The sequence below is a fragment of the Hyaena hyaena genome, unplaced genomic scaffold (genome assembly GCF_003009895.1).
Source record: "Hyaena hyaena isolate Hyena2069 unplaced genomic scaffold, ASM300989v1 scaffold_159, whole genome shotgun sequence".
Taxonomy (NCBI): Eukaryota; Metazoa; Chordata; class Mammalia; order Carnivora; family Hyaenidae; genus Hyaena; species Hyaena hyaena.
The window spans coordinates 2798557-2821398 of record NW_024080791.1 but is presented as its reverse complement, the minus strand read 5'-3'; the positions used below and the strand labels follow the sequence as shown (position 1 = coordinate 2821398).

At 37.0% G+C, this 22842-nt stretch overlaps 1 protein-coding gene and 1 pseudogene across 1 annotated transcript; both read right to left on the bottom strand.

Moving 5' to 3' along the window:
- Positions 1-1116: 1116 nt before the first annotated feature.
- Positions 1117-22431, bottom strand: DUSP19 (dual specificity phosphatase 19). The gene is made up of 4 exons (XM_039239642.1): positions 22052-22431; positions 15783-15829; positions 8776-8928; positions 1117-2649 (listed from the first exon to the last, which is right to left on the bottom strand). The coding sequence occupies exons 1-4, from the start codon at positions 22275-22277 to the stop codon at positions 2410-2412; spliced, it is 666 nt and encodes a 221-aa protein (XP_039095573.1). The 5' UTR covers positions 22278-22431; the 3' UTR covers positions 1117-2409.
- On the bottom strand, positions 6624-7319 carry LOC120236698 (annotated as a pseudogene).
- Positions 22432-22842: the final 411 nt, after the last annotated feature.

Below are 22842 nucleotides of genomic sequence, written 5' to 3'. Positions count from 1 at the left end.
CAACTAAGTTTATGTAATATTCTAAATCCTTCGTTGTCATTTCAACAATCTTTACGTCATCTTCACCAGGAGTAGATTCCATCTCAAGAAACCACTTTCTTTGCTCATCCATAGGAAGTAATTCCTCATCCATTACAGTTTTATCATGAGAGTGCAACAATTCAGTCACATCTTCAGGCTCCACTTCTAATTCTAATTCTTTTGCTATTTTTACCACATCTGCAGTTACTTCGTCAACTGAAGTCTTAAACCCTTCAAAGTCATCCATGAGGGTTGGAATCAACTTCTTCCAAACTCCTGTCAGTGTTGATATTGTGACCTCTTCCCATGAATCACGAATGTTCTTAATGGCATCTAGAATGGTGAATCCTTTCCAGAAGGTTTTCAATTTACTTTGCCCAGTTCCATCAGAGGAACCACTCTCTATGGCAGCTACAGCCTTACGAAATGTATTTCTTAAATAATAAGACTTGAAAGTTGAAATGACTCCGTGGTCCATGGGCTGGAGAATAGATGTTGAGTTAGCAGGCATGAAAACAACGTTAATCTCATTGTACATCTCCATCAGAGCTCTTGGGTGACCAGGTGCATTGTCAATGAGCAATAATATTTTGAAAGGAATCCTTTTTTCTGAACAGTAGGTCTCAACTGTGGGCTTAAAATATTCAGTAAACCATGTTGTAAACAGATGTGCTGTCATGCAGGCTCTGTTGTTCCATTTATAAAGTACAGGCAAAGTAGATTTAGCATAATTCTTAAGGGCTCTAGGATTTTCAGAATGATAAATGAGCATTGGCTTCAACTTAAAGTCACCAGCTGCATTAGCCCCTAACAAGAGAGTCAGCCTGTCCTTTGAAGCTTTGAAGCCAGGCATTAACTTCTCTTCTCTAGCTATGAAAGTCCTAGATGGCATCTTCTTCCAATATAAGGCTGTTTCATCTACATTGAAAATCTGTTGTTTAGTGTAGCTGCCTTCAGTAATTATCTTAGCTAGATTTTCTGGATAACTTGCTGCAGTTTCTACATCAGTATGTGCTACTTCACCTTGCACTTTTATGTTACAGAGACGGCTTCTTTCCTTAAACCTCATAAACCAACCTCTGCTAGCTTCAAACTTTTCTTCTGCAGCTTCCTTGCCTCTCTCAGCCTTCATAGAATTAAAGAGAGTTAGGGCCTTGCTCTGGATTAGACTCTGGCTCAAGGGAATGTTGTGGGTGGTTTGATCTTCTATCCAGACCAGTAAAACTTTCTCCATATCCGCAATAAGGCTGTTTCGCTTCCTTATCATTCGTGTGTTCACTGGAGTACCACTTTTAATTTCCTTCAAGAACTTATCCTTTGCATTTACAACCTGGCTAACAGTTTGGCGCAAGAGGCCTAGTTTCCGACCTATCTCTGCTTTTGACATTCCTTCTTCACTAAGCTTAATCATTTCTAGCTTTTGATTTAAAGTGAGTGACATGCGACTCTTCCTTTCACTTGAGCACTTAGAAGCCATGGTAGGATTATTAATTTGCCTAATTTCAATATTGTTGTGTCTCAGGAAATAGGGAAGCCCAAGAAGAGGGAGAGATGGAGGAAGGGCCAACTGGTAGAACAGTTACATCACATGCAGTATTTACCAGTTAAGTTCACCATATTACATAGGCATGGTTCGTGGCACCCCAAACAATTACAATAGTAACATCAAAGATCACTGATCACAGATCACCATAACAAATACAATTATAATGAACAAATTTGAAAGACTGTGAGATTTACCAAAATGCGATAGAGACACAAACTGAGCAAATGCTATTGGAAAAATGGTGCCAAAAGACTTCTCTGATGCAGGGTTACCACTTTCGATTTCTAAGATACGTATCGTCTGCAAAGCACAATAAAGTGAAACGCAATAAAACGAAGTATGCCTATACTGTCTCAACCTTCAGATTTTGGTTATCTCTTTTGGGATATTAGTTTTTAATCCCCAATTCTTTCCATAGAAATTTACCTCCCTCTAAAATAGTAAGTCAAGGAGCACTTCAAGTTTTTTCCTTCATGGCAATGGTTGCTGGCCTAGAAAAATACCAAGTCTTCATCAACTGATTTAATCTTTTCATGCCCTAATAAAGATTTCAAATGTAAACCTTTTTCTTCTACAGAAACCAATTATTGTAATACATTATTTTCTCTTAGCAAAACAAAAGGCATTCAATCCAACATTATAATACCAAGGAAAACATGATATAATTTAAAAATGTATTTGTACAATAGCTCAAGACAATCAATTAAGCTTCATTTTCCCTTAAAAAATGCAAGACAAAAGGAAGTGTTTACCAGTCTACTCTTCAAAAATGGGACAGGTGGCTGTGGCCACCTGTGGCCAATTCAGAAATTACAGTTGTGCGTTATCTGCTGGAATGTAACTCATGAACTGTCACCCTTTTCTAATTCCTGTATGTTGTCACACTCATTGCATTCCTTGCCCTCTTGGTATGTACGGAGCTGCTCCATGAAGCCAGCATTTGGACATATGGAAGGCCTTGCATTTTTCACCAAAGAAAAAGCACTGGTAAATGACATTTCTTCAGAATTCATCAGGAAACCTATTACAATTGCAGCAGCCCTGGAAACTCCTGCATTACAATGAACGAGAACCACTCCATCCTGCAATAAAAATCAATCAAAAATCTTCATTATTCATGTAGGAAGTTTACTAAATCAGTTGCATATTCTTATACTACTTGGAATTATAAAATAAAAATATTCATTTTATCAATTTGTTTGATTCAACATATTCAGTTACCAAAAAACAATTCATTGTGAGCAAGGAATGGAAAAATCAATTAATTAATCAATCAACCAACTTCTCTTCCTAGTCCCCTGCATTGAAATGCTTTGATAATGTATTTGGAATTTCGAAAAAGTATCATTTATTAATCTGAAGTAATCTAGTAAATATAAAAGCCTCATAAACTTGGGGTGCCTGGGTGACTCAGTCAGTTGAGGGTCCAACTCTTGGTTTCAGCTCAGGTTATGATCTCACAGGTTGGTGAGATCAAGCCCCACGTCGGGGTCTGTGCTGATGGAACAGAGCCTGCTTGGGATTCTCTCTGTGTCCCTCTCTCACTCCTGCTCTCTCTCTCTCTCTCAAAACAAACAAACAAAGCCTAGTAAACTTAATAGATATACATTCATAAATAAGAGAAAAATCACAGGTAATATATGTGGAAACAAACAAAACCATCATTATAACATTAAACAGAAAGTCTGAGACATTCTAGGTACAAACAGTGTCCCTATAAAGAAACTAGTGTCACTGGCTTGGTAATCTATGTGTAAAATGACCAGTAAGGAAAACATTTTCTACCCTTAGATATAATTTATTCTGGAAGCAACTTAAAAAAGTTAAACTTACAAGGTAGTGAAATGATGACACAAACAGCTCATGACAATGTGAAGTGGAAAAGGCAATTAGATACTTTAGGTCAAAAAATGAAAAATGTTCCAGGTAACTTGCAAATGATACTTTACAAGTGAAAAGGGACACAGTGCAATCAAGACCAATGCTGATGGGGGTAATACTGCATTAATAATGAACATGACGGATCTGAAAGAACAGCACTGACACAGGTTGGCTTATCTAAGGGTTTTAAAAAGTTAATGATCTAAATGAAATGAACCAGGACACACCCTATAGAGTTAGACATTTTAGTTACTTCATTTCTATTCTTCTTTTGGTACAACACAAAGGAAAGATGGGAACAAGGGAAGGGGAAAAAATAAAACCTTAACTGAAAACTATGCAAAGCATACGTTAACAATACCATGTTTATGACTCGCTGGATATTTCACTTTTGCAAGGTAGCTTCTCACATTCATAAACCTGTTGCAAAATTCCTTTGCCTGTCGCAAAATTCCTGTGCCAGATTTGTTGTAGTAAATTTGCAGATGCATCTCATTTTAAGAAAATCAAATGATTCACAACATAATTAGTTAATATTTTGAAAACGCTCACATCAAAAAGATAATTTCAATTGTTTTCTCATATACATGACCATCTCCAAATTTTAACTGTTTCTGTACAAGATGGGCTAAACACCAACACTCACTAAACATACATGCAGATTTTCTCACTTTGTACAAAAGCTCAGTTTTCTGAGATTAAAGACACTTAAAAATCATATCAAAACTATTAAGGAACTTCTTTTATGTCAAAACAAATCAGATGTTACAAAGAAACCTGGAATTGTAAGCTTAATAAGAGATACCATTCAATGCCATTTTTAATATTTCTTGACTACATACTAAGCATCTCTATTTTGAGCCATAATATACCTTTAAAAATGAAACTAGCTTTTAGTCTTACAAACTGTGCATCTAGTTCAGCTCATGTTTAATGTTAGTATCTTCTTTTATATCCTTTATGTAACGGCTACCTTTCTGTTGCTTTCTATAGCCTTTGAATTGACTTATCTTTTATTTTCTTTAGGTATCATATTGTCTTTAAAGGTATTTACAGAAAAATTAGTGGCTTTATATCCTTTTTCTGGAACTCAAAATATTGACAATTTAAACATTTCTAAAAAAATATTCTCTTTTCACTTGCTGTTGTCCTCTCCCTGGAAGGTCTTTGCTCTTCTTCTTGGACCAGCTAACTCTGGCTTCTATTCTAAGAAGCCTGTCTCTGTCTGAATGGGATAGGGTCAGGAGGGATATCTTTGTATGCTTCATCCTTAGTGCAATTTTAGGCACGTAGTAGATATTCCATAAGTGTTTACTAAGAAAATAAATTATTTTTCCTCTGCATTTCCAAGAAGAAAGCGTTCTCTTAAAAAATCTGAATCACCATTTTGCTATGGGCAGACAGGAATTGTGTTACAGTGTATCCATTTTATCAAGTGTTCTTTGTTCTAATGCTGTTAGGAATAGCTTTTCAACTAGATTGCAAGCTCCCTGAGGGCAGCACTATGTATCCTTCATATCTTCTCAGAATAAGTAATTAATATTCATTGGCAGATTAACTGAATCAAGTATAGGTCTTTTTTAAGTGAATCTTTTGATATATATAAAAAAAAGACAAATCAGAATACTAACAGTAGTTATGTCTAAATGATATAAGTAGGGCGAATTTTTACTTATCAGTATTTTCCAATTTTTCTACAATGACATAGCTTATTTACATTATGTCTTTAAAATCCCATCTTATAAAATGAGTAATAAAGTAAATGTGGAATATCAAATAACACAGTTTTATATTAACAAACAAAACCTCTTGCATATGAAAAAAGAGACAAGTAAATTTTCATAAAAGAACTCCTGAGGCTATAGAAGTTACCCTGCTACTTTCTTCTCATGTGTATTTCTGTTACTTAAGGCATAAACCTAACAACTAATGTAGTGGTCAGAGATAGAGGAAGACAGAGAAACCAAACAACAAAGTTTTACAAGTACAGAGTGAGGAAGGACATGGGAAAATAGAAGAAATTCCATTTGATAGCTGTGTATAAAAAAGATAAAACAAGAAACTACGGCCCAGAAAGATAGTTTTGATATATGCAACTCACTGAGTAATCATATTTAATAAAACCCACATATACAACAGACAAGGTTATGAAAAGACCTCTTCCAGAAAATTCCAGAAAAAAATGTAGAAAATTCAAGAATGCTAATGCTAAAACTAAAAAGTATTCGTCTAAACAGTAAAGAGTTTTCAAGACAAGGAAATATTGGCTGAGGTTAGAACTGTGGTATAAAACATAATGCTTGAGAAATTAGAATAAATTGTGGAATTCTAATACATCTTGTAGCAGAAACATTTTAGGTACCTCCTCAGATTCTCTTGGTGCCATCATCTCATTGGTCCAAAGCTCGCTCCAACCCAGCTTCCACTTCTGTGGAACTGTCCCCTTAGGCCTAATGAGTTTTGCCTGCCTAAGAAGACCTGGCTCTTCAGCTATTATGGTCTCTGCATAGACAAGTGCACCCTGAGTTCTGGATTCCTTTGCTGCTTCTGATCTTGAATGAAAAGTTACACCACAGGCCACTGAGTCTGGCTTCAAGGCAGCTGCTAAAGGAGTGTTGTAGCCTGGAACTATGGGATTAGTTACCACCCCATGGGTAAACTTTGACCCGTGGAAAACAGGAGACAGAGAGCCAGGCAGATAAATTCTCTCCTCTTTCCCTCCCAAATACTGAGGTACAGTTTCTTTGTGCTCCCTACCTGGAGATGCCTTAAGTGGTAAAGCAGGTATATGTGCTGAACACCCAGCTATTTCACTGTCAGCTCATTGTGCAGTTGTGCTGACTTAAGTAGGGTAAACACACCATCTTATACTGCTTCCCATCTGTCCCTGAATCGCTTCCCTTTCTTCCCACTCACTACCCATGGGTTCTATCTCTCAAATGAAGCATCAGCTATTAACCTGTGTCTCAGGTTCTGTTTTTTAGGAAACCCAAGTAAAGGACCCTTTTAATTAACTATTACCCTTTCTGCTTTTTACTTGCAACATGTACATATCTTCTAATGATGAATATCGATATGGATTATGCCTACATTTTCTCTTTTACCATTTAAGGCATATCTCACATCTCCTTAGAGAAGCCGCTAATACAGACATTATCATTTTTATTTTTTTATATTTTTTGACTGTCCTAAATTGTTTATTAGGTAAGAATTTTACAAACATTACTTGTATTAATGGTAGCGGTGGAGCTGGAGAGTATTGCGTCTTCTCCAAGCCGCACGGTGAGAACCACCAATAGTGTGGTGGAACTTGTGACCCTTTCCAAGGCCACGGCTCTTGCGACCAGCAGATGTCGGCCCTTGCATCTCCCTGTGCTTGTGGACTGGTTTGGTGATCCACTGGGTGTCAGGATTTCTTCTGATAGCTTTATGGAAAGGATCAATAAGGATACCTCAAAGAATTTGTATGTGGAATCTTCGCCAACCCAGTAAGAATTCAAGAATCTCAGAGCCCCACGGTGGCGTCCAGCTCTTTCCTCTGCAACAGACTGAAGGCTTCGGGCAAACTTTAGCTGGTTGACACCATGATGGAAAGGCTTGCCATAGGTAGCACCCTTAGGAACCGGGCGTTTGCGGCCACCGCGTCGCACATGAATCCAATATATGACATAACCTTGCTTGGCCTTGTACCCCAGTCTGCGCGCTTTATCCGGGTGAGTTGGGTGGGGGGGCCCTGTGGAGCGCAGAGAGCTGGCGATACTGCCAACAGCGCACCCTGAGAAGAAAGCGCACTACATCCGACTGCTTCTTCCTCCATAGCTCCTGGATGTACTTGTAAGCACCCATCTTGGGTTACTTTCGTGCTGATGGCTGCCGCCAGACGTAAAGGAAAGAGCCTTTCTCCCACCTATCATTTTTAACACTATCAACTGGCACACTGGAATGTTATCATCTAGACCCTACAGAATTTTTCGTAAAACACTGGCCAATATTAGGGCTTGAATTAGAAAACCTCCTTCTTCTCTTTTGTCTAAATATCTGCTGTTAAACAAAGCTGAAAGGTAGAGTTGAATAGTTTTACAGTTTTCAGATAATCTAAAGGAAAGTACCTAGAATAATGGTGGGCACATACGGCATTCATTAAATATTACTAAATAAAAGGAAGGAAGGGAGGAGAGGGAGAAATGGAAGGAGAAAGGTTGAAGGGAAATCATTAGCCAGAATTCAATTAAGCTGGATTCTAATGTTAATATCATTAATTGTTAGGTCCTCCAGGAGAATGAACTTTTTTTTTTTAATTTTTTTAATGTTTTTTTATTTATTTATGAGAGAGAGAGAGAGCGAGCAGGGGAGGGTCAGAGAGAGACACACACACAGAATCTGAAACAGGCTCCAGGCTCTGAGCTGGCTGTCAGCACAGAGCCCGACATGGGGCTCGAACCCATGAACCGTGAGATCAAGACCTGAGCTAAAGTTGGACACTTAACCAACTGAGCCACCCAGGTGCCCCAAGAATGAACTTTTCTAAGTGCTTCTACATTCCCATCTATTTACCTCACATAAATTTTGCAAGAATTATATACTAACTAAAAATGGTGTCATTTCAAGGTATAATTACTGGTTACAGCCAACCTAGAAGCCCAGTGTTGACTTGGATCTATTGATATTGAAGTATTATGTTATCTGTTGGTCTTTTAAAGTCAGAAAACCAATGGAAAGCTTCTGATCAGCATTTTCACACAATCTCAGTAAAGCAATACATTTAGTCCTGGAGTACCCTATAATTTTCTATTGTTAAAAATGCAGATTCACTATCCCTATCACAGTCATAGAAATGAATGCATATTAAAATTCGTAAATACACTAAAAGAATAATACTAATGTCTATCCCATATGACAGGTGGTTATAAACCGTCATAGGAAATCTAAGTACATATAAACACAGGAAAACTCAGCAAATGGAGAATTTTAGCTCCTAACATTTCTCAGGAAGCCCTAGGAAAGTGAGATATTAATGTTAAAAGTGAGTAACTCATTGAGTGACTCTTGGCTGGCTCAGTCAGTAGAGCATGTGACTTTTGATATCAGGATCATGAGTTCAAGGCCCATGTCGGGCATAGAGATAACTTAAAAAAAAAAAGTAAATATCTCATTGCAAAAAAAATATTAGAGAACTAAATAGCCGTACAAGTTAATAAAAGATTGTTGGAGGGGAAATTTCATAATGGTTCTCTATGAATTCATCAGGGAAAGAATAGAGCTTGGATAATGGACCTGTATTTTAAAATTTCTGTCTTTGAAGAACTATGGATCAGAATAAAACTTACCTTCATTTTTGCTTGTTCAATAAATTCAAAACATTCTGGAAAATAAGACAGGATATTGGTTTCAGGCAGATCCAATATAGAAATGCTCTTATATACAAAGTCACTGAAGAAAGTATTTTCAACTCCATATGCAACATTGAGAATATGAGTCACCTTAAAGGGGAAAAAAAAGATGATATCTTTAAATTCTCTAATGAATTAAAATTAGGTTAATTAAAAAGAGAATGAGATGTTGAGATCTGTAATAAATATAAACAAACAATTTAAGCATGACTCATTTGAATAATATTTTCTACAGGAAGCTTCCTCTACTGCTTCATCCCTCAGCAGAAGTGCTAATTCTGTACACTCCCACAGTACCCTCTACTTGCCCTAATATAGCTCTTACCTCTTTGACATTATCCGTCTCTCTATGATATTAGAACTCCATGAGGGGAGGAACCATGTTTGGCTTCTTCACTATTATAGGTAGCACTGTGTGAGCAGCGACCTTAGCACAAAAAGGACTTAAGATATTTGTTGGATAAGTCAATTAACATGCATATAAAAAATTTGATTAAGGTAAGTACATCAATAACAACAAACTTCTCTTTCAATAATAATATCCTGATTTTCCTTCATATTCTTTACAAGTATGACGGTTCTCAAGTGTGGCTGCACATTAGAATCGCCCAGTTAACTTTTAAAACGTCATTACCACAGGGCCTCAAACCTAGAGATTCCAGTGAATTAGCTGGTCGTAAGGATGGTCATGAAGGATTTTCTTTCAAACGGTCCACAAAAGCAACCTTCTATCCCATCTATGCGTTTGAGCTCCCTCCCTGCAGTCTACCAAGCATATGCAAGGGGCCATGTGGAAAGTCAGTTAAAAGAATCCAAATGCTAAATGGGTCTGGAAAATAGGGCACTGTTTTGTTTTTTTTTTAATTTTTAATGTTTTATTTATTTCTGAGAGAGAGACAGCATGAGCAAGGGAGGGTCAGAGAGAGAGGGAGACACATAATCTGAAACAGGCTCCAGGCTCTGAGCTAGCTGTCAGCAGAGAGCCCAACGCGGGGCTTGAACCCACGAACTGTGAGATCATGACCTGAGCTGAAGTCGGATGCTTAACCGACTGAGCCACCCAGGGACCCCAATAGGGCACTGTTTTGTGTCAAGACATACCTCACATATTCTCTTTCTTTGCATGGGTGTTAGATTTTACCTGATCTCAGTATTTTCATGTATTTAGCACATTTTTATTTTTAATTTTTTAATTTTTTAAAAGTTTATTTAAATAATCTCTACACCCAAAGTGGGGGTCGAACTCATGACACCAAAATCAAGAGCCGCACACTCCACCAACTGAGCCAGCCAGATGCCCTCACAAATTTTAGAGTATCTGTCCAGCTCTGCCACTCTTGCCTCCACTACCCTCATAGACATGGCTCTGGCAGTACCCTACTTCTCTGCCTTGTACAGCTGACTAGATTCAGGCAGACACCAGACTTAAACAACACTGATCACATTATTTTTAGAAATTTAAAATAGATGTACAAGATAGCTGGAATGGTCCACAAACTTGAGAGCTTTAAGACAGCCACTTTCTATTATGTGCTCAAAGAAGCTGAAGAATTTCTGCTCCTAAGTAAAAAGAGAGTAGATGTGCAGAAAGAGGCCATGAAGCCAGTAGGAGAGAGGGACCATCTTGGATAGCCTTCTGTTCTCTAGCACAGCCACTCTCTGCCCTCAGATTCCAGAGATTCCCCCTAAATCATTATACATACATTCTCTTTATTTGCTTCCCAACCTAAAGAGCATTGATTAAGACATTCTGGGAGCTAGGCCCATGAAGACAGAGCCATAGGCCATTCATTTACTAACCTAACTGCCTTGTAGAAGAAAGACAATAGAAAAAAACCTCAAATGTCTACTCAAGAGAGATTCTTAAATAGAGATGATATGGGAGAAACTAGAAAGGTAAGAACATTTTTAGAAGATAAAGTCTGAAATGTCCTTCTCCTTTCCCCAGTGAAGTCTTATCTATGTCAAGTCACTCATTGCCAGTGTACTTCTGACCAGGATTGTATGATTCTGCCCTTAATTGCATAGTATCTTCCAATGTTTTACATTATTGATGTGTCTGTCTTGTCTTTACCATTATATCCTACAGTCCCAAAGGACCTGGAATGAAATGAGGTCTTTTATGTATAGATGTATTTGTGTGTGTGTGTGTGTGTGTATACATAGACATATATATACGTATGTTATATAAGATATATATATCTTATTACCTATGTATCTTCATAGGATTATGGAGAAAACCAAATAAGAATCTTGGGAAAACGTGCTGAAAGAATTTACATATGTACTGATTGGTCCTGATGGAAAAGAACTGTACTGAATTACAGGTGGTAGTGGTGATGGGTACCCAGCCTAAAATCCTTTCTAGTAATTAAGCATACTTCCAAAATGTAGATATGGAGGTCCTAACAATGGTTTCCCTTGTGATGCCCTTTGTAATAGGGATAAGAAAAGACACTTTATTGCGAACTTAAATGTATGCTAGGCATACAAGTTATCTCACTTAATCCTCACATACAGACATTTTATTTCTAATATTAATGAACTTATATATTGTGAACTGCTTCAAAATCAGAACATTTTAAAAAAGAAACATTAAGAAGTTTTGCTTTCACCCTGCCCTTATCTACTCCGTTATCTCCCACCCTAATGGTAACCACCTTTGATGGCTTCCTGTATATTCTTTAGGCATCTTTAGTCAAATAATTTGATTCCCTTTCTTATACAAAGACAACACCTTGGGTTCTCCTCTCATTTAAATATGTGCTAGACTGCTGATGGGAATGCAAACTGGTGCAGCCACTCTGGAAAACAGTATGGTTCCTCAAAAAATTAAAAATATAACCATCCTATGACCCAGCAATTGCACTACTAGGTATTTACCCAAAGGATATATGTACCCAAAGGGGCACATGCACCCCAGTGTTTATAGCAGCGCTATCTACAATAGCCAAAGTATGAAAAGAGCTCAAATGTCCATCCACTGATGAATGGATAAAGAAGGTGTGTGTGTGTGTGTGTGTGTGTGTGTGTGTGTGTGTGTGGGTGTGTGTGTGTGTGGGTGTGTGTGTGTACACAATGGAGTATTACTCAGCAATCAAAAAGAATGAAATCTTGCCTTTGCAACTACATGGATGGAGCTAAAGAGTATTATGCTAAGCGAAATTCTCCAGTCAGAGAAAGACAAACATTATATGACTTCACTCATATGTGGAATTTAAGATCCAAAACAGATCGGGGCGCCTGGGTGGCTTAGTCGGTTAAGCGTCCGACTGTCGCTTAGGTCGTGATCTCACGGTTCGTGGGTTCGAGCCCCGCGTCGGGCTCTGTGCTGACTGCCAGCTCAGAGCCTGGAGCCTGTTTCAGATTCTGTGCCTCCCTCTCTCTCTGACCCTCCCCTGCTCACGCTGTTTCTCTCTCCTAGAAATAAATAAATAAAATAAAAAAAAAAAATTAAAAAAAAAAAAAGATCCAAAACAGATCAACATAAGGGAAGGGAAGCAAAAATAATATAAAAACAGAGAGGGGAACAAAACATAAGAAACTCTTAAATACAGAGAATAAACTGAGGGTTGCAGGAAGGGTTGTAGGTGGGGAGATGGACTAAACAAGACACTTGTTGTGTTGAGCGCTGGGTGTTACACACAGGGGATGAATCACTGGATTATACTCCTGAAATCATTATTGTACTATATGCTAACTTGGATGTAAATTTAAAAATCAATTAATTAATTAATTAATTAAATTAAAAATAAATATGTCCTCGAGATTTTTTATATTAAAAAAACAGACACCCCCCCCTTTCTTTGGTGTTCTTTTTTATAGCTATATAGTATTATATGGTGTGAGTGTACTATTATTTAACCAGTTCTCTATCAATGAACATGAGTTGTTTTCAATGATTTGCTGTTATAAACAATACAACAATAAGTAACATGGAACATTATATGACATAGTTTTCTATCTTCCATAGTACTTTATTGGACACACACCTGGCACTCTGATACCTTATTAATAAAGCAACTATTATTACTATATCTAAACATTAAAATGAAATTCCTAATGAAATTTCTGAAATGATCTTCAAGAGAATTTCTATTAATTATAGCACTTAAGTCTTAGAATATGCCTTTGAAATGTGCCACACATTTAAATCAATAATTGTGTTTTGTAGAATCACTAAATGTTTCAATAAACCCTCTATCCAGCTGGTCAGTTTACCTCAGGAAGATCTTTTAAACAGCTGCTTGGTTCACATCACCAGGATGAAAGTGAATTTGAACCAGTGTATCATAAGAGGGGATAGATAATGAAACACTTGCCAATGAGCAAATTTTATCACTTTTTCTAGTTTTCATTTTTTCTCTGAGAAGTATTAATTTATGAGTGTAAACAAGACTTTGAAACTTGTCCTACTTATGTTAAAATATTAATCTAAGATGGATGCTATTAGGAAATACAGCAATTCTCATATCCTTTTGCAATTCCAGGCTATTATGTCTTATTGTCAGCCAGTTATTATTATAACTGTTATTGCAACTGCCTCCTAAATACTCTAGTTTATGCAACACTCTGTTTTCTTTTCCACATGGCCTCTAACAAGCCATCTTTCTAAACTGCAAATTTGATCCTCTTACTTCCCTGGGTAAAGACTTTCACATACTTCTGGATAAAGTCCGAACAGTTTACCCGGGCTTTCATGGACTTTTGTGATCTGATTCATGCTTACATCCCTGGCCTTGTTTCTTGGTGTCTTTCTTTGTCACTCTCTATTCCCAGGTTACTGAACTTTTTTTCCGCCTCTGAAAGCATCAGCCTTTCTCTTCTGGGGCTGCACACAAACCATTTCTCCTGTCTGAACACTTTTCTGTCTGCTCCCTCCCCACCCATCCAGAGCAAAGTTCAGTATCACTTCTTTCAGGAAGTTTCCCTGACCTTAAAATCCCCAGCCCAGCGCAATCCAAACATCGGTGAAGGGCATCATCTCACACGCTGCTGAAGGTGCTTATTTGTTGTTCCCCCCGCCCGCCCCTCTGCTCCTGAAGCTTCGTGTGAACAAAGCACAGCAATTCTATGATGCTGAGACATTGCTGGACAAAATAGATGGCTGAATTTTTTTAGTAAATACTGAAATAAATAGTAAATCACATCAGTTGTGTGGGAAAGGTGGGGGAAGATGGGAAAGAAGTAGTATTTGAGTTGGGACTCAAGCATGTACAGGTCTTGGACAAGAAGAGAAGCGAGGAAAGTCTATCCCACACAAAGGAAGTACATAAGCAGAGGCAAGAAAACACCCCTCAAAGTCGGGTTCATGAAGATCCATTATGGGAGACAGAGAATATAAAATTGGAAAGATGAATTTCATAAATCCATATATTTTAATTAGGTACAATAATTTTTGCAACTTTATTAAATGGCAGCCAAAAATGTTACCAATTAAATTCTGAAATGGACAGTTTGCTAAATAAATATAACAATTATGCAATCCCTATCAAAATAACACCAGCATCCTTGACAGCTAGAACAAACAATCCTAAAATTTGTATGCAACCAGAAAAGACCCCAAATAGCAAAGCAATCTTGGAAAAAACAAAACAAAACAAAGATAGAGGCATCACAGTCTTGGACTTAAGCTGTATTACAAAAGCTGTAAACATCAAGACAGTATGGCACTGGTACAAAAACAGACACGAAGATCAATGAAACAGAATAGAGGACCCAGAAACATATGGCCAACTAATATTTGACAAAGCAGGAAAGAATATCCAATGAAATAAAGACAGTATCTTCAGCAAATGGTGCTGGGAAAACTGGACCAGCAACATGCAGAAAAATGAACCTGGACCACTTTCTTACACCATGCGTAAAAATAAACTCAAAATGGATGAAAGACCTAAATGTAAGACAGGTAGCCATCAAAATCCTAGAGGAGACGGGCGCCTGGTTGGCTCAGCTAGTTAAGTGTCCAACTTTAGCTCAGGTCACGATCTCGCAGTTCTTAACTTAGAGCCCCATATCAGGCTCTGTGCTGAAAGTTCACAGCCTGGAGTCTGCTTCAAATCCTGTGTCTCCTCTCTCTCTGCGCCTCTCCTGCTTCCACTCTGTCTTTCTCTTTCTTTCTCAAAAATAAATAAAAAACATTAATTTAAAAAAAAATTAAAAAATACTAGAGAAAGCAGGCAAAAAAACCTCAATGACTTTGGCCACAGCAACTTCTTACTCAGCACGTCTCCAGAGACAAGAGAAACAAAAGCAAAAATGAACTATTGGGACCTCATGAAGATAAAAAAAAACTTCTGCACAGCAAAGGAAACAATCAGCAAAACTAAAAGGCAACCGACAGAATGGGAGAAGATATTTGCAAACAACATATTAGATAAGGGTTTATTATCCAAAATGTGTAAAGAACTTATCAAACTCAACACCCAAAAAACAAATAATCCAGTGAAGAAATGGACAAAAGACATGAATAGACACGTGTCCAAAGAAGACATCCAGATGGCCAACTGACACATGAAAAAATGCTCAACATCACTCATCATTAGGGAAATACAGATCAAAACCACCATAAGATACCACTTCACACCTGCCAGAATGGCTGACATTAACAACTCAGTCAACAACAGATGACCATAAGGGAAGGGAAGCAAAAATAATATGAAAACAGGGAGTGGACAAAACATAAGAGACTCTTAAATATAGAAAATAAGCAGAGGGTTGCTGGAAGGGTTGTGGGAGGGGGATGGGCTAAATGGGTAAGGGCATTAAGGGATCTACTGAAATCACTGTTGCACTGTATGCTAACTTGGATGTAAATTTTTAAAAATAATAATTTTAAAAATTAAAAAATATATGTATTTCAAAAAAATTTTTTTAATTAAAATAAACATAACAATTTAAATACTTCCTATACATGGTGCCGGACCTGAAGGATTTTTTTTTACCTTGTTCTTTTTCAGAGTATCCAGATCATGAGCAGCATCTTGTGACCCTATAAGAAATAAATCATATAACCTTGAACATAAAAATAATCATCCTGACTTTTAATATAATTTTTGCAGGAATTCTTTAGTTATTCATTTATTTTAAAAAAATACAATTCAGGGGACACCTGGGTGGCTTAGTTAGTTGAATGTCTGACTCTTTTTTTTTTTTAATTTTCTTAATGTTTATTTACTTTTGAAAGAAAGAGAGATAGAGTGCGAGTAGAGGAGGGTCAGAGAAAGAAGGAGATGTAGAACCTAAAGCAGGCTCCAGGCTCTGAGCTGTCAGCACAGAGCCCAATGAGGGGCTCCCACCCATGGGCTGTGAGATCACGACCTGAGCCAACGTCGGACACTCAACCAACTGTTCCACCCAGGCACCCCTGTCTGACTCTTGATTTTGACTCAGATCATGATCCCAGGACTGTGGGATTGAGCCCTGCATCAGGTTCTGTGCTCAGCGTGGAGCGTGCCTAAGATTCCCATTCTCTCTCTCATCAATCAATCAATGAATCAATCAATCAGAATTTTAAAAAATAAAAATGGGGCATCTGGGTTCTCAGTCGGTTGAGCCTCTGACTTCAGCTCGGGTCATGGTCTCGTGTTTCTTGAGTTCGAGCCCCTTATCAGGCTTGCTGCTGTCAACACAGAGCCTGCTTTGGGTACTCTGTCTCTCTCTCTCTCTCTGTCCCTTCCCCACTTAAGCTCTCTCTCAAAAAGAAACATTATTAAAAATAAATAAATAAATAAAATATTCTCTCTCTCTCTCTCTTCCTCTGTCACTTTCCCTGGCTCACACTCACACACACGCTGTCTCTTTCTAAGATAAAAAATATATAAATAAAATAAAAAATGCAACTTGGGAGGATCTCAATCCAGCTTTCTAAAAGACAATTTGGAAATATTCATTAAAAAGTATTCATCTTGTATATATCTTGTACTCTGAAATCTCACTTCCAACAATTTCTTGAAAGTCCTGGTTGTTGCAAAGGTTAGCCATCAGGATGTTCATTGTAGTATTGCATTATACAAAAAAAAACAAAACCCAAAAACAAATAAAAAACAACCAAAAGCCTAATAATAGGGGTTGGCTTAAATAAAATATGGTACTAATATGTAGTGAAATACATACAGCCATTAAAATGAAAATGCTCAGGCGCCTGGCTGGCTCAGTTGGTATAGCATGTAACTCCTGATCTTGCAGTTATGAGCTTGAGCCCCACGCTGGGGGAAGAGTTTACTTAAAATGAACAAACAAACAAACGAGAATGTAGAAAAATATTTATGGCATGGAAATATATTCTCGATATATTAGGTGATAATAATATTACATTACAAAACACCATCATCCATTTCTGTGAAAATAAAAAATATTTTTATGACTAAAAATGAACAGGAAGGAAATATAACAAAATGTTGATAGTGGGATTACAGGTGATTTTTTTCCTTATGCTCATTTGTATTTTTACAGTACATATCTATTTCTTTAAAGAAAATTTAATGCTTACTTATTTATTTTTGAGAGTCAGAGAGAGTAGGGGAGGGGCAGAGAGAATCCCAAGCAGGCTCTGTGCTGTTGGAGCAGGGCCCAACATGGGGCTCAAACCCAAGAACCTTGAGATCATTACCTAAACCAAAATCAAGAGTTAGATGCTTAACCAACTTGAGCCACTGAGGCACCCCAATATCTATTTCTTTTGTAACTTGAGAAAAGATTTAAATAAAACATCCACAAAATGACTTTGGTTTGGGAATATCCAACAGCTTAGAGCCACACTGTTGGGTTTATAGATTCTACCCCACATTCCATGCACCAAAAGGTCTATCCCCTTTTACAGTTTCTTCCTGTCAAAGCTGGCTCTCCATATCTACCAAACTTGGAAAATGACTCTAGCTAATAAGCAAGTTCAAACAGGAGATTATTAGTCAAAATAACGTGAGTTACACAACTGAAAACTATAGGGCATTTCTTATTTAAAGATTTCAAGTATTTTACTTTTCTAAATTGGGATCCATTTCCATAAACAATATTTTTATTACCTTACCTATCTGGGGAATCTGCCAGCTTCTGTTATATGATTTTAGGTAGCTGAAAAGTCAGCAAATCCACTGGTTGGACAATATCCCCCAAGTAACAAGAAAATATAGGCTTACTGAGCCTGTATTTAACTGTATACTTAAAAATTAGCCTATTAAAATATTAGTATCTGTTAAAGCTGGATGGTGGATATGCAGCTGTTATATTATTGTCTATCCTTTTCTATACATTTGAATTAAATTAACAAATTTATAATTAATTCATAATTTAAAAAATAATTTCTCAGTTTTCTCCAGGAAGTCCTAACCATCTCCAGGGGAAAAATGGCTTCAAATAAATACATATCATCTTTTAAATAATAATTAATTCTACTCTACCTATTTCTTAAAATAGCAAAAAACAACAACAAAAAAAAAACAAAAACAAAGGAAACACGAATAAATAAAATTCTTTCTGTGAACCCTAAACCATCATTACTATATTTATCAAAGCTGGATACTTATATCATTTCACACTGAACAAACATACATCAAACAGAACAGGTTGATTATATTTCAGAATTAGCTACAATTTTGAAAGGCCCTTCCAGAATATGAACTATATTGAAACAAATTTAGTTTTCTTGAAGCCAAAAAAAACACAACTTCTATGCTCTGCCTTTCAAACAATAAGAATATTATATGAGTGTTAGTAGTGTGGGGAAACAATTTTAGTTAGCATAAATGGAATTCAGGTAATTGACTTGTGTGTTTCATTTAATACTTAGTAGTATTACAGTCCAAGTTAATTCTCTCTAAATTCTAGATATAAACATCAGCTTTTCTCTAGTATTAAGTGGTTGCTTTGTGTTACAGCCCTGTGGTAAACACTTATTGGTAAAACACATTATTAAAGAAGTAAACACTGTAAATCATATATTATTACAATATGTTACTTAAACCTTTGTTTTGAAAAAGTAGAATATTATCCTTTTATACACTATGTTAATTGATATTTAAAAACAAATATAAATTTTAAGAATTTTCTGATTTTAACAGTGGCTACATGAATCATAATTATGTTAAAACTCACAGAGGTGGAAAAAGAAAACCTCACAGCACTGAATACCAAGTCAATTTTATTATAGGATAGTTTTGAAAATAATTAAAAAGTTGAATAAGAAAACAACAAAGAGGGCCAATAACAATTTACTGTTATTTTACATTGATACAAGCCACTAACATTCATTATTTGGCCAAGGATTAGTATGGAAATATAAAGATGAGATAACTAGTTTAGAAAGAATATATATTACATTTTGTTGGAGGTGGGACTTCTAACAAGTTTAATGCTTTGCAATCATAATATATGTATCATAAAAAATACCTATTTAAGATCTCCAGAATCCTATTTCTGTTAAGATACTCTTTTAATGAAAATACTAAATACTGCATAAATTCTGATGTAGTATGTCTTAATTTATAAATCACTATTTTCATCTTCACAAAAACCAACCAAAAGAAAAAGCATTATTATTAAAATGGGAAATAAATTATATTCAAAAGAGAAATGTTTTATTTAAGTAAAGTTGTAGGAGTGAACATTCATAAATGAATAGAAACAAGGAGCATAAATTACTATGCGGACAAGATAACGTAATATTCGTGGAAGAACTGTACAAATAAAGAGCTATGAAAATTTAATGTATTATCCACCTCTGAAGAATATTGGGCTTCCTAAATATCAGAAATTTCCATAACCTTGTAAAGGACCCCAAGATTTTCACCGAGAATTGAAGAGAAGGGTTGGGACTTCTTAACAGAATGTATACAACAAATAATATGTGTATCTTTTAACTACCCAAGAGAAATGGAATTTTCTACTTTTACAAATTAAGTTGGTTTTAAGAAAAGTCCTAGTGATTTTGTTGTGAAAATACAATTTGCAAAGCCTAGGACAAAAATGCTCAGAAAGATCTTTTTGTCAACCTGTTAGATAGTTCAAGAGCCTATGTAAGATTTTTGAAATGCAGAAGCTGATTTGAATTGATGAGCTAACTGAAAAAGATTACAGCTTCATTTCTTTATTCCCCAACAACAACAACAAAAAGTTAATTTCATATACTGCTGTGTAGGAGTTATGATGCTTTGAAGAGATAAAGGAAGCTCTTTGAAGCAACATAGAACCAAACCCCATGTCGAGAGAAACCTAGTCTGATCAGACACAACCCCTGCATCATTCATGTGGAAGAACTTAAGGTGTAATCATCCATGGGTCCCTCAGGAATAAGGCACTTGTTGCTAGGCCCAAAAAGGTCCATCTGCCTCTCACAGGAAAGGTGGTTGTACCTGATAAAAATATCCCATTTCCTGGTCCAGAGAGGAGACCATATTAGGACTAGTTTCAGAAGTATCTCCCAGAACTCTCCCAGGATTGTGGGAAGAGTTCCAATGGCAATCTGAGAACACTACCTTGATCAACTCACTTTGGATAAGTCTAGATTAAAAAAAAAAATCACAAGCAAAGTTTGAGAGTGAAATATTTTTAAATTCTACCATGGATATTTTGAATTTTTTTCTTTTTTTTAATGTTTTTATTTATTTCTAGGAGAGAGAGAGAGACAGCGTGAGCAGGGGAGGGTCAGAGAGAGAGGGAGTCACAGACGGAAACAGGCTCCAGGCTCTGAGCTGGCAGTCAGCACAGAGCCCGACGCGGGGCTTGAACCCACGAACCGTGAGATCGTGACCTAAGCGAAAGTCAGACGCTTAACCGACTAAGCCACCCGGGCGCCCCAATTCTACCATAGATATTTTAAACCACTGGTACTACGATGGAAGCCAAATAACTGAAAAATATACCTGAGCATATTTTCTTTCCTAGACATGGTGTGCAAGTCCTGAGTGAACCTTTCAGACTTGCTAAATGATCCCTTAATTTTTCACTGGGCTTCAGAAATTAGTTGGAGATATGTATTTGAAGTTAAAGATAGCTCATGCAGCAATCCATGTAATACATAACACAATAAGGAATCATATGTATACTGCAAATAGTTTGTTTCAAAAACTTGTCACAACCTCAGGGCAGACCTATGAGAGAAAGAGACACCTTTACTTCAGTTTTACAGATGGTTTCTTGGAAGACCAGAGAGAATAAATGACTTGTGCTAGTTCATCTATTAAGAGGTAGAGCAGACTGTAGACCTGGACTCTCCAGGGCAGTCTACATGACAGTGGAGAGCCGGAGTGGATGAGACTTGAGCTTGATGCCCAACTCTGATATTTACTAGGTGTCTTACCTTGTGCAAGTTACTTAACCATTGTTAAATCCAGTTCCCATCTGTAAAACAGAGCTGATTATCCCTAAGTCTGAGAGATTTTTAAAGGAGATGTTCTGTGCACTTCAGGTACATTTCTGACTCCCAGTTCAGTATTCTTTCTACTCAAGAATGGCTTGGCTGCATAAATATTGGGAAATCATTAATCTTTTCAAGTCATAATTTCTGTATTCATAAATGAAAAATTATTCAAACCTACTTGAACACACAAATAATTTTTTTTAAAGAATACCATACCATATCCTTCCAAGCTAACAAGTTTGTGTTTTCATAGCTGTGCTTCATTTGCTATTTGTGGACCATACTTTGTATAGGGAAACAATATTCTCCATAATACAAGAAATCATAAAACTATCAGACTCAAAGCTATAAAATAAAAACACAATTTCACGGTAACACTCCAAAAACAGACACATAGACAGATATGGCTACAGGAGCCATACATTCCAAAAGACAATCACTTGGCTATTTCAAGTATTAACTTCTCTATAACCTTAACTTTGACACTTGTAGTTTTACCTAATAAAAGCATTCTTTTTAATTTGATGATTTTTAAGGCTATGTTCCTTAATAATCCAAGAAAGTACAACATTAGTATGCAACCCTCCAGATAAGTAAAAAAAACCGGATGAAAGCTTTTCTAAAATCCAAATACCAGGTCCTCTGTGCTACCAGAATCTATGTTTCTTGTGGATGGATTGTGGTGCAGAAACCTCACTGACCGGCTAATGGATGTTCCAAATCTTAAAAAGGAAACATTTCAACTTTTCGGCAGGATAGCTGATAGAAGAGAGTATTACATATTTGGGGGCGGAGGGGAATGAGAAAGTAATACGGCTAAGAAGAATCAACGAGTTAGTGGCAAATCGATATACTCACCCAGGAGCAACCATGGCTTGATAACACCAACATGCAGGTCCAAGCTAAGGTCCTGCACATAACCACAACTACCCCCACTGCTCGGCTCTACTTCTTCCACAACATGAATTCTGGCATCTTTCCATGTTTCTATAATTTTCTTTCCAGTTACCGTTGTCACCCTTGTACATTGCTTCCTGAGATTATTCCGGGAGAACGCTTTAATTTCCTGGTTAAGGGAGTGCATTACATGGGCAGTGGCTAGAAACAATACAAGCAAACCTAGCCAACAGTGCTAAAGGCCTAACTGCCCGTCTCTCCGTGCTCAGATAAAAAATAGAGCCGCAGGTGTGCAATCCTCTCCAGGTGACAGCACTCACACCGCAGACAAAGACCTTCAGGTCTGTTTCTCCTAGCACCAGCAAGTAAGGTGAAGTTTGATTGGCCATTGAGAAACGCGCCCCGATTGGATGCTGTTTGTTCTTCCGGTCAGCCGAAATCTGCATTACTTTTATTGGGTCACTCAAGGAATCGGCAGAGAAGGTTTCCTACAGTTGCTTATTAACTCTAGCTTTATTATTCACGCAAAATGGTAAAATAGACTTAGTTTGAGAGACGACTGATAACTTCCTCGCTATTTGAAGGCAATGATTTTCCTGCTGTGTTCGATTGGTGTCACTTGGGGTAGTGACGGTGAACAAAAAGGGCTGATGTGGGTATCGCTCCTGTTTTAGCGCAGGAGCGAAATCATGGTGCAAACAGTTCTACTCTGCAGAGCTTCTCTGGTATGCCTGGATGTCAAAAATAATTTT

Bases quoted from the DNA above. Each gene is read 5' to 3' on its own strand.
- DUSP19 (XM_039239642.1), bottom strand. From the start codon at position 22,277: ATGCACTCCCTTAACCAGGAAATTAAAGCGTTCTCCCGGAATAATCTC. The intron at 8,929-15,782 runs GTAAAAAAAAAT...TTCCCCTTTAAG, and splicing joins ATACTCTGAAAAAGAACAAG to GTGACTCATATTCTCAATGT. The intron at 2,650-8,775 runs GTAAGTTTTATT...TTTTTATTGCAG, and splicing joins TTGAACAAGCAAAAATGAAG to GATGGAGTGGTTCTCGTTCA.